The sequence below is a fragment of the Tenrec ecaudatus genome, chromosome 17, assembly GCF_050624435.1.
Source record: "Tenrec ecaudatus isolate mTenEca1 chromosome 17, mTenEca1.hap1, whole genome shotgun sequence".
NCBI classification, from domain to species: Eukaryota; Metazoa; Chordata; class Mammalia; order Afrosoricida; family Tenrecidae; genus Tenrec; species Tenrec ecaudatus.
The window spans coordinates 7,368,462-7,385,097 of record NC_134546.1 but is presented as its reverse complement, the minus strand read 5'-3'; the positions used below and the strand labels follow the sequence as shown (position 1 = coordinate 7,385,097).

At 44.3% G+C, this 16,636-nt stretch overlaps 1 protein-coding gene and 1 pseudogene across 2 annotated transcripts in view; one reads left to right on the top strand and one right to left on the bottom strand.

The window, feature by feature from the left end:
* Positions 1-3,372: 3,372 nt before the first annotated feature.
* Positions 3,373-16,636, bottom strand: part of REL (REL proto-oncogene, NF-kB subunit) — a 38,611-nt gene continuing 25,347 nt past the window's right edge. The window contains exons 5-10 of one of the 2 annotated variants that reach the window (XM_075535839.1): positions 12,092-12,232; positions 10,702-10,806; positions 10,392-10,604; positions 7,997-8,065; positions 7,648-7,716; positions 3,373-6,652 (exon numbers count right to left, since the gene is read on the bottom strand). In XM_075535839.1, coding sequence (XP_075391954.1) covers positions 5,919-6,652; positions 7,648-7,716; positions 7,997-8,065; positions 10,392-10,604; positions 10,702-10,806; positions 12,092-12,232 — 1,331 coding nt within the window. In that variant the 3' untranslated portion in view covers positions 3,373-5,918. The remainder of the gene's footprint in view (positions 6,653-7,647; positions 7,717-7,996; positions 8,066-10,391; positions 10,605-10,701; positions 10,807-12,091; positions 12,233-16,636) is intronic. The other variant, XM_075535840.1, reaches the window with a different exon arrangement.
* On the top strand, positions 13,135-14,311 carry LOC142430841 (E3 ubiquitin-protein ligase RNF146 pseudogene; annotated as a pseudogene).

Sequence of the window (16,636 nt, the reverse complement as noted above, 5' to 3'; positions counted from 1 at the left end):
GACTTACTCCACGTGATGCTACTACTTCAATCTCAAAGAGCTGCTTTGGTGTGTGTGTGTGTGGGGGGGAAGAGTATTAAAAGAAAAAGAAACGGGCCGAGGATAAAGGACAGAGGCGCATATGTCACGAAGTTTAGTGCCTTTGGCTTTCCCTGCCCGTTTAGGTACCTGTCCCTTGAGACCATTTCCCTGGGCACACTGTCCTACCACCACCATTCAGCTTCCCCACTCCTATGTAGTCACAAAAGCCCAACTCTCAGCCATTGAGCCTGACTGACGGCAACCCTGTAGGACAGGGTGGAGCTGCCCGTGGGTGTCTGGGACTATCTTTTTATGGGAGTAGACAGCCTCATCATCCTTCAGAGGAGCAGCTGGTGGTTTTGAACTACTGACCTTTAAGTAGCAATGAGTAGCAATAAGTATTCAGCACCAAACTGTGTGCCAGGGACTGTGCTCAGTGCTGGAATCCCTGAGGCGAGACAAACACTGAAACCACCGTGATGTAGTGAGAAGGTTCTCAGGTTGGGGCACTGACAAGCTACACCCCAAGTTGGGAGGAACGACCAAGCATGAAGGATGGCCAAGAACCCCGGTTTAAGGATAAACGTGTCTGTAGCACAAGAGCTGGCGGCGCGGAAGCCTGAGGACATTTCCCCGAGGAATGCTAACTTTCACGGGGCCCCAGGGGGGGTCAAGGCCTGCGCTGGGGGCAAGGACGAAGGTCTGCGCTGAGCAAGCAGCAGGGAGGGAGGCGTGAGCGAAGGGAGCCAGACTGCGGAGGCAGGCGCGTTTATGGAGCAAGGGGGAAAGAGTGCAGACTGAGGTGCCCAGGAACCGAGTCAGGGGATGAGCACGCCGGGGGTGTCCTCAAGGAACGTGGGTTGGCGTACGCCAAGTTCCGGATGCCTAGCTTAGGGACCGGCTGGGAGAGAGGAAGTGGAGCTGGAGTCGTCGTAGGACGGGGCTTCATGTGCTGGAGGAGGCTACAGCTCAGGGGAAGGAGGCGGGGCCGTGCCCAGGGGAAGGCACCTTGCCCCAGAACCCCACGGTGGGCGCAGACCGGGCTTAAACCCATGGGAGCCAGAGGAGCAGCCTGCTAAGCCCGCCATAAACTAGAAAATGAATTCTACCATCAGTAGGTAAATAGCACCTGAAAAATGAAATTGCTGTCCGACTCTAAGAACTCTAGACACACATCCCTTAGTGCGGCTTACAAAGACAGACAAACCCTGAAAGGCAAGTCACTTCCCCACGTAATGATCTTAAAGACCCACCTGGCCAGTGGCTGAGGTAATTAGAAGTAGCTGGGGCCTTCCCAGGCAACAGTCAGAGGGCGGACACCCAACGAGGGACTCTGTCTGTGAGGCTACCTTGATGCTAATTTACTTTGGAACTTTGTACAGTGCTTTGGCGCACACGGGTAGTTACCGGCACCCCGAGGCTGTGTCTGCCTGCAAAACTCACTACCACCGCATGTTTCTATGGTTACTGGTTCTCTCAAACCCGTGTCTTAACCAAAATCTTGTGATAGTTAGCCTTTGTGAACGTCTATAATAAGTTTTTTGAGAATGAATTAAAAGGAAAAGCAATTACTAATTACTAATAATCAATCACTAATAATACAGTAAGTCCTAATGTTGTACAAAGATTTTACAAATCTTGCTGTTTGTATTCAGATAATCTAACAAATAGTACATTTAAGCAAGCTACTATACCACATCAAAAATGGTCAGTGTTACTTTGGATTCCGAATGATCTGGTCTGGGAAGAGGTAGGTGTGTGTGTGTCCGTGCAGTGGGTGACGTGAACTCCAGTGACACTACTTCTGAAAAGTCAGAGGCTTGACAACCCAATGGAGCAGTTCCACTCCGGACACCTGGGCTGGTCTTGAGATGAACTGACTCACCGGCCACTAGAGACCCGTCCTTATTGGGCTGTTGAGTCAGAACCAACTCGATGGCAGTGAGCTTGGTTTTTGGTCTGAGCAACACGCACACCTCCAGATACTGCTGACAGCAAAGTGTCAATAACTCTAATCTGATCCAAAGCATGTTCCACATCATTTTGGATAGTCCAGATGAAACTTTCATTTTCACAACATTTACATATTCATTTCTATTTGTTGTAGTTAGGTGCCCCGGGGAGGTCCCCAGTGGTGGGAGGGGAGAATGACACCCTGAGCAGTGCCCTGGGGACACCAACCCTGGAGATGCTACTGAGGAGGTCAGTGCTGATCCACGAAGCTGAGGCTGTAGGCCATGGACTTAGTTCCGACCCACGGTGACCCTACAGGACAGTGTAGCTGCCCACAGTGTCTAAGGCGAACACCTTGACAGAGCAGACTGCCGCATCTTTCTCCCATGCAACGGTAGACGGGCTTGAACTTCTGACCTTTCTGTGGCAAGTGAGCAGTGAGCCACTGCGCCATCAACGTTCTGTGCATGTATTCATGGATGTGTGTGGACAAACGTATGGGGGTGCGCGCGCGCGTGCACACACACACACACACACACGGGAAAGTTGCCTTTTGAAATCACAACTCCTGACAAAGACTAAAGGTACTAGTTCGCTATGTGGGATCTTCTGCTTGCTGCGTTAGCCCGCCTTCCCTCGAGCCTCAAGAATTAGGTACATGTGTGCCCCGAGAGGACGGCCTTGGCTTCCTGCTCGCTTTCCTCCAAGTTTTCCAGGATCTTTCAACTCAGAACTTTTCTATATGCTGTTTACCGCAGCCCCGTTCTGACGGAGCGGGCTCCTTCTCATTGTTCCAGGAAACTTGGGGTTTGGCTGGTTACGGAGTATGTTTTTGAGGTAGGCATGTAGGTGGGTTCTCGTTGTGAGATAAACTAGGTCTTTGCCCACATGGAAGAAGCACACCAGTCTATTTGATCATGAGGTGTCGACAGGATCACAAAATAGGCATCAGAAGACCCCAAACAAACACAAACAAAAAATCATGTTGTTGAGAGAACAAGGTGGGAGGTGTTGGAGCAGAGAACCCAAACCCATCTGAAGACTACGGGACATCCCCTCACAGAAGGGTCACAAAGAAAGGGAGAGTCAACCAGGGCACAGCAGCAGTATAGCACCGATGAAACACACAATATTCCTCTAGTTCCTTGAGGCTTCCCGCCTCCCCGCTATCAGAACCCCAGTCCTGTCTTTCAGTTCTGGCTAGACCGGAACATGGGAGCACGTACAGTTACAGAAAAGAGCTCAAGACACCTGGAATCCAGGTCAGATAAACCCTGCAGGAACAGAAGTGGGAGTAGAGATACCATGAAGATAAAGAGTAAGTTGGGAAGAGGAGGGGAGAAAGGGATCCGACACATAACCCACCCCCTACCCAGGGGGATGAACAAAAACAGTGGGAGACAGTGGTCAGTGTACGATATGAAAATAATAAAAAATTTATCAAGGGGGCACAAGGATGGGAGGGGGGAAAAGGGAGCTGATAACAAGGGCTCAAATAAAGTAAATGTTTAGAAAAGAATGATGGGCACATGTGTTCAAATATGCTTAATACAACTGATGTATGGACTGTTCTAAGAGCCCCCAATAAAATGATCTAAAAAAACCAACCCAACTAGGTCTTTAATCTGCTAGTAATTAGAACAATGTGATTAGCAATTAGGATCACTGCCCAAACTTTACTATCATTTTTGCCACTGGGATTATTTGCTTTCGAACAGTGTGGATTAACATTAATCCTAGGTGTAAAAAGGATAATCTGTTAGTAATTCAAGAAACCAAGTTTTACTAACAGTACTTTGAATGTTCAGTAGACATTTACTGAGTGCACATCAGAGGCAGACACTGTTTTAGACAACTGGGGATACAGCAGTAAATAAATCAGACAAGAATTCTGCCCTCTTAGAGCTTATTCCAGGATAGGAAAACAGTATACAAATAAGTCAAATTGGCCTAAGTGCAATGGTGGTAAGAGATCTGGGTGAAAATAAAGCAGGTGGCGGCTGCTCTCGGACCTGGTGCTGGCCAGGCGAGTGCGGCAGGTGTCTGGGGCAAGAGCAAGTGAAGCAGAGTGAGCCCCAAGCACAGAGACTGAGTCCGGCGAGCTCTTGATGTCGTTGGAGAGCAGCTCAGATGGGAGCGCAAGGGTGGCAGATGAGGGAGGAGAGGGACTGCAGGCCTGCTCATATCCAGGACTCTGGCCTGTCCTCTGAATGAAGCCCATGCCACTGGATGGCTCTGAGAAGACGAAAGGCATGATGTGACTTGCTTTTATAGTACTGAGCTTGACAACTTTATGGAGAAAGGCACAGGGTGCAGGGAGGTTTGGGAAGGCTGGAGGCGAGAGAGGCTAGTGGCTTGGGATAAGGTTCTAACAGCAGAGGCCTAAAGACATGGTCAGCGACTGGGTTTGCTGACAGACTGGCTGTGGCTATGAAAGGAAGGCCCCAGGGGGACGCCAGGGCTCCTGGCAGAAGCATGGCGCGGCCACTTACTGAGTGGGGGGAGACTGAAGGAGAAGCACATTAGGGAGGGGGCTGAGGAACTCAGTTAAGGATGAAATAGCTGAGCATGAGCTTTAGATTTCTAGGTCCTGCTGTCAAAGAGGAGTTTTACACATTCTCCAGTCTGGAGTGGAAGAGGCAGGTGCCGGCTGAGGGTCACACTTGGGCCTTGAGAGGGTAAGCTGGCACCTGGAGAGACAGTGCTGAGCCAGGTCGCAGGGTGTCATGGTGCCTAACAAAGAAGAGAGCTCCAAGGAAGCATCTCCCTAGAAACAGTGTAAAGTGAAAGCCAGGGCTGATTCTGAAGAACCCAAAATGCACAGAACCTCCTCCCACACCTTGAAAGCTCACTTCCATTGCCTTCTGCCCAATTATCTTTTTAAGGAGGTTCTGATTTACAAGTAAATCTAAGGAACTCCAAGAAGCCTCAGAAAACCCCTTAGGGGTCACCTTGGCAATGGGTCTCAAAAATAATAAGGGTATTATGTTTCCAATGACATAGCCATTACACAGTTTACCTTAAATCTGCTTGACAGCAAATTATCAGTTAATTCATTTAACTAAGAATACCTTAATACATTACAAAAGAAGTATAAAACCGGCTAAGCAAAAGAGCAGCCGCCCTGGCAGAGGGCTCAGGGCAGCCTGGGGCAGCACAATGGACCTGCAGAGAGGACTCACGCCACACATGGCGCAGTCGTGTTTCAAAAGGCGAAACAAGAAAGCCCTTTCATACTTCTTTTTTTCAACTTTCCTTTTATGACAGTTTCTAAATTTGTATTCTCTGTGCCTCAAAATTTATACTTCTCTCTAAAAAATAAGTTTTTGGATTCTCATCCCTCAAAACAAAAATGAAATGCTATGAGTATCTCTCTTGTAATCTCAGTCAAATATAAAATGCTACGTCCTAAAGAGTAACAACTACAAGCCCCTCCCCCCCACTGTCATGAGCCCGGTTCTATCTCACAAGTCCGGCTAGAGCAGAACAGGTACCCTGGTGTAGAGCAGAGCTCTCCCAGACAGAATCCAGGACAGATAACACCCCCTACCCTTGGGAACAGAAATGGGAGTAGCGATGTCCGGAGTGTAGGAGGAAGGTGGGGGGAAAAGTGGGAACTGCTCACAATGATCAATGTACAACACCCCCCTTCCCCAGGGGGACTAAAAACAGAAAGGTGGGTGAAGGGAGACAGCAGGCAGTGTAAAATATGAAAATAAAAATAATTTATAAATTATTAAAGGTTCATGAGGGTGGGGGGAGGAGCTGATACCAAAGGCTTAAGTAGAAAGATGATGTTTCAGAAATGAAGGTGGCAACAAATATGCTTGATGCAAATGATGGCTGGACTGTTGCTCAAGAGTCGTTAATAAAAATTTTTAAAGTCTGTAATCATTTAAAGGGATTTAAATCTTAAATCCCCATTTAAGTCTTGCAATTTATACTTAAAAAAAGTCATATGCAAACGAGTCACCCAACTGCTCGTTTTGCATGCTGATGTCTGGATACTGACCACTCTGAGCAAAGCCATGGCTGCCCGGAGGAGCACTGTCTGGGGGGCCTGACTCATTCAGCATGCTGCCGTCTGCACAGCTGAAGGCTGGACTCTCAAAGACATCTGACTGTGAAGCAAACGCAGCTGTGCTGGAGCTGGGAAAGGGTCTCAAATCTACTGAGTCCAGAACAGAAGTACAGGTGTGGTTGGCAAGATTCATGTGTCCGTGTCCTGAATGGTCAATCTCCCCCATGCTCTCATGGCAGGAGGCTAGATCCACAGGGCAGGCAGGCAGCGTGCTGGCATCAGAGTTACCATAGAAGTCAGCGGGTGACATGGCTGGGGCTTCCATTCTGCCTAAGTCATTAGTACTGTTATAAATACAAGTATTAGAAGCATTCAGAACAGGAATTCTCAGGAATGACGGGACACCTTGCGAGTTAGAGGGAAGTGTTCCTGCTGGGAAACCATGCGGCGGATTGGCACTGACTGAGTGGGAGTTGGGGTGGGTCCCCGAAGACCAGTGTGAAGCGGGCGGGCGCACCACGGAGGGCACGGCGGAGCTGGGATGTGGGGGGAACAACGCCCTGGAGACGGGCACAGGCGGGGAGCAGTAGGGCTCCGCATGACTTGAGGGTCTGGGCGGCTCTGTCTCAACTGCATGGTGAGAAAACAAGTGTGGTTCTGTGGGGAAAAAATACATTTTTTTCAAAACTACAGGAAACAAAATTATATACAAATCACTTCTAAATGAAAATGATACAATGCACTTATAAATAAAAATCTCAAGGAAACTGGTACAAAATCTCAAACTTTTTGATTAGCATTAACTGCACGAGTCCCAAATTATATTCTCTAACACTTACTGTTTTCATGTAAACCATTTAGACATACATAATTGCTCTAAAATTAAACACGAGCATTTAGCTTCTGGAGCCCTTACATGTGATTTTGGAAGGTGAAACATCAGAATTGTAATAAAGGGATTCTAAGTACCCAAATCATTTCACAGCTTCTACATTTAGGAGAGAATGGTGGGATGGAATGAACACTCACTAGGATGAATTTATAAATTTATATAACTTTTCAAATTCAATCCCTCCTCCAAGATACAATCCCCTCAATGCACTACAAAATCCCCAGTCAGGAAGAAATAATAAAAAAAGGATTCTGTATACATTTGCATATAGTACGAATGTTATGTATAGTAAACCAGGAAGAGGTGCTGACCTAAGATTATAAGGGGGGGGGGGATCTTTGTCTAACTTTTCTATAATGGGCCAGATAATAAACCTTTGGGACTAGAGAGCCTCTAGTCCAAATAGCTGGAACTGTTCACTCTACTTGTGGTACAAAGGGCAGCTGTAGATAATATGTAAGCAGGTGAGTGTGCTGTCCTCTAGAAAACCTTAATTATACAACAAGCAGCTCGCCTTACCTACACAATTTCTCCCACGGCACTAATTAATCAAATCATTTCTGCCACATGCCAGAATGCAGTGTCTCAAATAATAATTCCCAAAGGTATTCATATCCCAGTAAGAGTTATTGAAGATGACCTGACTTTATTGAATAACGAGAGCAGAAAGAATTGTGGGTGGACAAAGACAGAGTTACTCCTTCCCCACAATTGAATTCCAATATATTGTGCAAAGCACTGATCTTTCCTGATCACATACCTTTTTTGATGAATCCTGCAGCAGTCAATCCTGGGGGACCAGACCTTGGTCTTTCAGGAAAATTAACTGCTATGATAAAGTTTTTCCATTACAAAAGGTGACAAGAAATAGCATTACCAATTTAAAAAAATTAATGAAATCATATAACAATAAAACCCTACTGACAATTCTGACACATAGCAAACCTGTGTAGGGTTTCTGAGGCTACACATTTTTATGGGAACACATAGCCTCATCTTTCCCCTTTGGGCAGCTGGTGGGTTTGAACTACCAACCCTTCAGTTAGCAGCCTAATGACTAGCCGACAGCATCAGCTACTTAGATGCAAATTAATCTAAAATGTTCTTACCACAATCCTGCAATAGCTTCTGGAAAAGTAGAGTTGTTTTTTGTTTCTTTGCTTTATTGCCGTAAGTGTCTGTTGAGAGATGAACAGGAAAGCATGCTGAGAGGGTTAAGGTTTATTGTGCCAACCTGGCTGATAAAAACATGTGGGGTTAATTGAAAGGTAGAGATATAAATGGCTCGGTGAGCCTCGCCTTTCTAGTTCTCGGGTCTCTTGCTTTCTGATGGTTGGACCAGGGTGCAGCTGCCTTAGTGGGTTCCCTGCTTCAGCTGACAAGACTCACTTCCTGCAAGACATCCCCGAGGAGAAGCCGCATGGACCTACCCTGATGCAGCCCTGGGTGCTGGAGCAGCTGTGTGGAGACCACTGCCAGCCCTGAGATGCTAATCGTTCACTGATTCAACTTTCCTCCTGTAGTTGGCATCACTGCGTGTGTTTTGTGGATTGGTGTGAGGGATATGGGCTAATGTTGGACTTGTGGGCTTGGGCAGCACTGGGTTGGGATGTTTTCCTGATGTGCACTTACCCTTTAAATAAAACTCTCCCTTATACATATGGGTTTCTGTGGATTTGTTTCTCTAAAATACCCAGACTAACACACATGTGCATCATCACAGGCTTATCACAGGCTTCTTCTCCATTTCGATATGCTCCATTCGCGTGTCCGGCACTCTGGGGGCACAGTGGTGACTCAGTGTGCTACTAATCTCAGGTCAGCAGTTTGAAACCACCAACTGCTTCTCATAAAGAGTTATCATCTTAGAAACCCACAGGGGCAGTTCTACCCTATCCTGTAGGGTCGCTATGAGTCGACACTGACTCGATGGCAGTGAGTTTCGTTTTATTCATATAGAAGACACTTTAAAAGAACGTAATATGGATGTAATAAGTATTATAGACTGTGTAGGGGGAAGGGGGGAGAGATGAAGGGAAAGGGGGTTACCAATTGCAATGAATGGCACATAGCCACCCACCCCACTCCAGGGGGAAGAACAGAAACCAGAGGGGAAGGGAGATAGCTGTTAGTGTGAGATATGAAAATATTAACCATCTCTAATCTACCAAGGGGCCACGGGGTGGGGGGGGGGGGGAGCTGATCCCAAGGGCTCAAAGGAAAGTAAATGTCTAGAAAAGAATGATGGGATATATGTACAAATGTGTCGGATACAATTGATATATGGATTGTAACAAGAGTTGTAAGAGCCCCCAGTAAAATGATCTTTAATATATATAAAACTAGAGCAGGAGTGTCAAACTCGTGGTCCCCGAGGTGAATTTTTGTGGCCCACCATGCTCTGAATAAAATATAACGAGGTAATTGTGTGCACAGTGTTGTCTTGACGTCCCCTAAGCACTATTTTCTTCATAACAGTTTTTTTTTCTATTTTCATTTTATTTTAGAGCATCGTGGGCCACAAAAAGTCACCTTGGGGCCGCATGCGGCCAGCGGCCCGCCGGTTTGCCCCGTTACAGAGCGTGTCTGCAGTCAGTAGTAAAGCCATTTTTCCTCTTCGCTAAACTATTAACCTCGCTTTCCAACAACACCGGCGTTAACGACATCAACTAATTCAGGAACCAAGACAGTCCAGTAAGATAAGGACCACAGCAAAGGCCATTCCTGTGTGGCAAATTTCCCAACAGTTAGAAGGGCACCGACCATCACACAAAAGAGCCTTCACAATAAGAAACTCGGAAAAGCATTTCGTTGTTAGATGACGTCATGTTCGGCTCTGGTTCCTAGCAACCTGGGGTACCAAGCAAGAAACACCGCCTGGTCTTGCTCCAGCCTCACACTCGTCCCTCTGCTGGTCTCGAGACCCCTGTGCTGAATCCACCCTGTTGAGGGTCTTCCTCGAGTCACTGACCCTCTTCTCCTCCAAGCACGATGGCCTTCCCCAGGGACTAGTCCTTCCTGATAAGATGTTCTTGCCATCCTCACCTCTAAGGAGCATTTCTTCATTAAAAAACACAACAAACTCCCTGCCCTTGAGGCCTTGCCAACTTCTGATGACCTTATAGGACAGGGGAGAACGGCCCCTGTGGATTTCCGAGACTGCGTAACTCTTTCACAGGAGTAGAAAGCTACATCTTTCTCCCTCGAAGCAACTGCCGGTTTCGAACTACTAACCTCATGGTTAACAACCCATCGCATAACCACTACAACACCAGGGCTCCTCTTCCTGCATTTTAAATATCTTACAATTATTCTAGATTAACTGCCCTTCTTTGCTCAAAAAGGGCATGAAGATCAACCAGTCAACTCCAAACCAACTGAAAACATCTAGGAAAAGGGAAATTCTGACTACTCATAACTCTATTCAAATGTATCTGACAAAATTATTAGTTATAATTAACTTCTAGAAAGTATATGAAATGTTACCAACCAAAAAATTTATACCTTTTTCATCTGGCAGGTATCTGAAATCCATGGACTCGCTAACTTCCTGGTCCGAAGGCCTGCGCAGCTGCATTTTCACGGTTACGGGTTCTAGGATGGCTTTGCAGTACGGCGGCGTCTTGAAAACAATGGCCACCTGACGGTGCACATCCGCTTGGGAAAAGATACCTTTTGCCTCCCAGTCGTTTAACACGAAACGAACCTCTATGTCATCTAGCGGATAAGAAATAGCAACAGTGGGAAAACATGGCGAATGCATCCATTAATCTCAAATATATTTTGAATTCAATGAAACAAAGCCCGTAAATACCTTTCTGAACTTTGTCGCATAGTAGAAATATTTCATCTCCCCCTCTGACACTGCCGCAGTTCTTGTTCACACGACAAATCCTCAATTCAGCAGTATTCGGAGCACCTAAGAATAAAGGAATTTTTTTTAATGGGTTTCTACATTAGTAACATATTTTATTCCCTTTTAAAGGGGAGAATTTCAGGGGGAAATTTTAAAGAGCACACCCAAAATGTTAGTGTACAGATAAATTAAGGACACTAAATACTTAATGAGACACACCTGTCCCTTCCCATGCTCACGGCACTGACATCCCTGATTTTGAGCCCTGTGGCTGCGTTTCAAGGCAATATGCCCTTGCGTTGAATCACTCTGCCTCCTGATTAGAATTTTCCAACCCATCCTACATCCTGACACTAGATTCACCTTCTTAAAGGCTGGGGGTGGCCATAGCAGCAGGAACACACAATGTTCATGCTTCCCATTATCCAACAGCTCTTCGTGGCATTCCAGGCTCTCCAGAGGATACTCTGGTCGAGTTCTACTGCTCGGATTCGGGAGGGCATTTCATGGTGCTCTACAGCTCAGACAGCCAAGCTGTAGACCAGTGTTCATTGCAGTGTGGCTCACAATAGCCCCAATGTAGAAACAACCCAAATATTCATCAACAAATGACTGGACAGAGTGTGGATATTATTCAGCTATAAAAAGGACAGACCTTTTCATATATCCTACAGCATAGAAAAATCTTGAAAACATTATGCTAGGTCATAAAGGACAAATAATGTATTATGATTCCACCTAAACATCTAGAATAAACAGATACAGAAGGAAAGAATAAAGTTTTAGCAATAGATAGTAATAACGGTTAAACAATGTGCATATAATTAATGTAAACAAACCATACACTTAAGAAGAGTTAAAATGGTATTTTGTTATATGCATGTCATCACACTAAAAGTCTTAAAACCCCAAATGTACAGCTCGTCATGGCCTTCATTCTAGCAATAGTGCCGCTAACATTTCCACTCTTAGATGTTTACTCTAGAAAAATACTTGCACAAGATCCTATAATAGGGTAACAACTTAATAAAATTATGATATACTCATATAATAACACACAGCACTACTGAAAATAGGTGGCCGAAGGGAAAGATAGAAAAACAAGTTTATAAAAAAGTCAATGGTCATTTTTTTAAATTGCTGAAAATATTTGTATAAATGCTGCTGGTGTATTTGCATAAATAAAGAGACTAATGAAATACAGTGGTGATTTTTAGAGAATGAAATTACAAGAGAGTCGGTGTTAGATATTACTGCAGTATTTAAATTTTTCCTAAACTTGCTGTTTTTCAATTACCAAAATACTTCAACAAATCCAACTACAAAAGTAAAAAAACAAGGAACTTACGATTATCATAAATGGGGTTTGACACCACAGGAGCAAGAGCCGTTGTCAAATTCCCATGTTCATCAGGGAGGAAAACTTGAAAACACAGCCTCACCACATTGAGGTCACAGTCTTCAATATCAAGCAGCTGCTGCTCAGGGACTGAGGGGTAAAAAAAATTAAAAAGTAGACCAATTATACAGAACTAAAATCCCCACTAGCTCTTCTTTCCTGCCCGAAAAGCACTCACTTCTGTAATAACAAAGTAAAATGGTCCATTGTCTCAAAAATGCCATTATCATCCTCATCCTCCAATTGCCACCAGCTAACAATACTCATTAAATTATGGGCACGTTCAGCAACTACTTACCCCAGTCACCTAGGATTTAGAGCCAAATCCCAAACTGACATCAATCACAAATAAAATTTTTAACACACAAGAGAGAATGGGCATGAATTCATTAATTACATAATTATGCATTTGTTTCCACCATTGTGCTAAGAGACACATGTAAATTAGCCCCTAAATCTGTACACGAATTCTTATCACCCTCATTTTAAAGGAATTGGTTTTAAAGAGAATATGCTACTTGTCTGGTGCTTGATAGTCAAGAAACGGGACAGTCAAGCTGAGGGAACTGAATTCAGAGTCTGTGGTCTAAAAAATGGAATTCTACTGGACAACTTTCTATGATGTTATGTATAAAACTATTAATAAAATTTAGACCTGCATTTTAAGGATGATATTCCATGGGAATACTAGATGACCTCAGTCATAAATATGACCTTCAAATTAAATTTTTCTTTTCTAACCCCAGAGGAAAATTGTACAATTCTGAAGAAATATACAAACTCACTCTTCATTACAGAATATAAGCTCGTGACAGTTTAGTAAACTGTTATTTGTAAAAAAAAAAATGCATTTCCAAGAGAAGCTATTACTTCCTTTGTCAAAATATATCATAAAGATAACAGTAAGTCATAACTAATAGCCATCTTCTAAAAAAAAGAAATAGAGCGCGGTCATGTGACGTCCGCGCGGCGTCCCCGGCCGCTGAGGAGAAAGAACTGCGAGGTGGACGCGGTGGTGGCCGAGAGACAAAAGAATGAGCCAGCAGTGGAAGAGAACATCAAGCAAGCTGACTGACTACTGGTAAAGATGTCTTATATTGGCGCCAGGCGTCTGTGGGATCTGTAATAGAAATGATGGCTGGCTGTGGCGAAATTGATCCCTCGATAAACATGCTTCCTACAAATAGGAAACCCAGTGTGTCCTGTTCTAATACCACACCTTCTCTAACTGTCCCTGAAGGTGCCATTTGTCCACAAACTTGTCCGCCCGGTAAGCATGTTTTCTGCTATCTGTGTGCAAAGGAGCTCCTTTGCTTGGAAAGTGGTGTGCCCTCTATCGACAAGGAATTCCTGAGGATTTCCTTGACAAGCCCACCTTGTTGTCACCGGAAGAACTGAAGGCAGCAAGTGGAGGACACGGAGAATATGCATGGTATTATGAAGGACGAAATGGGTGGTGGCAGTATGATGAGCGTACTAGTAGAGAGCTGGAAGATGCTTTTTCCAAAGGTAAAAAGAGCACTGAAATGTTAATTGCTGGGTTTCTGTACGTTGCTGATCTTGAAAATATGGTTCAATATAGGAGAAATGAGCATGGCATCATAGGAAGATTAAACGGGATATAACTGATATGCCAAAGAAGGGAGTAGCCGGACTTAGGTTAGACTGTGACTCTAATAGGGCAAGCCTAGCCAGAGAGCTCGGCTGATGGAGCGGACAGTGATCCGCAGAGTAGACCCTCCATTCAGCCTCTAGCATTATCTACTGTGAGGTCACTAACATCAGAGACGGTCCATTAACAAGCCCTGCAACACCACCCCCTGATGCAAGCACTTCTCTGGAAGACTCTTTTGCTCATTTGCAACTCAGTGGAGACAGCACAGCTGAAAGGAGTCACAGGGGTGAAGGAGAAGACCACGAATCACCATCTTCAGGCAGGGTACCCGCGCCAGAGGCCTCCATGGAAGAAGCGGAGTCAGATGCCAGTAGCGACAGTGAAGACGGCGCCACACTTGCTGCACAACACTCCTTGACCCAACAGAGCCTGTGGCTCCTAATGAAACCAGACAGTATCTGATCGCTCTGGAAATGACCGACCAGTAGCAGGGGTGAAGTGTGAGTGTCAGATCTAGAAGGCCTGATGGACAGTGCGCTGTAACTGAGGTTTAAACCAGTCTTCAGCTCACTCAAGGTTGAAATGTTTCTCTGTAAACTTCTACCATTACACTCATCCCTAGTAACGCATTGTTGGGGTGGGAAGGGGGATGGGAATGATAGACCTTAATTATAATGTCTAACAAGCCTCTGAGAAATTTATTTAATGTGAGGAACTTGAGTATGAATGATGAGAGCTGTTTAGTACTACATAACCCAGTATGCTTGAGGTGCGTTCATTTTATAGTGTTTTGCTTAATTTCTTTAGGTGTTTTGTCCAGTGTGTATATTATCTGTGCATTAACAGTCCTCATCTGATTCTTGCATTGTCTTACTTTTCTGCATGAACTGAAAAAACTACTAAAATTTGGAACCTCTAAGATGTTTGGTATCAGTACGAGCAGGAAGCTTATAAATGTGAGAATAGATGTGAATTTGGAATTTTAAAATAACCATTTTACTGTAGTTTCTGAAACGGCGATATAAAGACCACAGCTAATAAGTTTCAGAATCCTTTCTGTAACAATTCATTGTGTTTCCATAGGCTTTGCTGTCTAATCCTTGTAGTTTGAGGTTTCCCTGGATCCACACTTTTCTTTTTGATTACAAAATTTATAATTTAATAAATATTACAGTTTACAAAAAAAGAGAAATAAACATTAAATTACATAAACCTTTTCATTATCTAAAACTATTAAGATTTCAAACTGAAAAAATGACAGTGTACTTTTGGATTGTTTGTATTTACATTACATTCACACAGTTCACAATCGCTATCTCAACACTTAAAATTATATGTTATCTGCAATCTTAAGCCCAGCATTTGAACATACTTGTACAACTAAAATGTCAAAGAAACATTTTACTCCTAAATCTTATATCAGGCAGCATGTTCTGCTGGCACAATCATGTAGGAAACAGAAGCCTACCTCCGGACCACCCTCCCTTCCCGGGCTGCTTGGTCAGAAGCCCATCCCAGGCCTTGCTTCAGGGGCCTCCAGCTAGATTCACACCTCCAGCCTTTTGAGGAGCAGTCTAGTGCATTCGCTATTGATTACTGACTTTTCAAATACATTTTTACAGTAAGAGTTCAAGATGTTCATGTCTCTCAATTACAAAGAACAACAGAAATACAACAATAAGTTTAAAAAAATAAACATACATGAATGCATACACAAATTGTGGTATGGTTTTACAATGGGTACTCAGCAATAAATGGGTAAATTATGGATATACATCAGAACACGGATACCTCTCAAAAACATGCTGAACAACAACAGAAAAACCAGGTACAAAACTAAAAATGTTTCCATTTGCATGAAATTCTAGGGAAAACATTACTCTCTATAGCAGACAAAAAACAGATTCGTGGCTGCCTGAGGCCAGAAGCCCAGAGACATTTGGAAGGGATGGAAATCTCCCCCGACCTGTGGGGACTACGGGGAGTAGACTCTTGCACACATCCCACTGCACGTGAAAGATACCCAAGCAACAATCCGTTTAAAATCCTTGACAATAGCACATAAATGAAAATTAAAAATTAAACCAAAAACCTTAGACATTTCACCACCAAATGATCAGCTCTACTTGCTTCTTTAAAAATCCCTTTTTATGGAATTTTATTCTAAATTCTTTTAATATGTGGGAATATAGTGAGCACACCAGTAGAATGACGTTGATTAGAAACCACGGAGAGGCAGAACTGTAACTGCTGCCTGTGTTAAGCCAATGCAGGAGGCTGCCTGCACTCACTATTCAAGGTCCACCTCCAGAGCTGCTGCGGTTGTAACCTGATTCTTGGAGACGGGAGGATCATTTCTTTCTCTCAGTCAATAGGGCACTTGATCTACACCTCTCTTGCTTATTTAATTTCATTTTCGTCTTACATGCTAATCATTTATGCATCCTCTTCTATCCTATTGGGTTAAAAGTAGAATAGGTGTCTTGACAGAGTTCTGCATCTCTAATAAACGTGTAACGTAGTGGCTACTGTCACTGCGTCCATTCTGACTCACAGCGATGCTAGAGGGTTTCCGAGAGTGTAAATCTTTATTGGCGTACACAACCAACCTCCAGTGGAGCAGTTGGTGGGTCTGAACCGCCTACTTTGTGGTTAGCACTTCAACACCTAACCCACAGCTTCACCGGGGCTCCTTCAATTAGTAAGTGAAAAGTTAATTACAGAAAGATGTGTTGAACAAATCAAACCCTCGAGGGAGGAGGGAGCGGGGAGGGAGGGGGAAAAAAAGAGGACCTGATGCAAAGGGCTTAAATGGAGAGCAAATGCTTTGAAAATGATGAGGGCAATGGATGTACAGATGTGCTTTACACAATTGATGT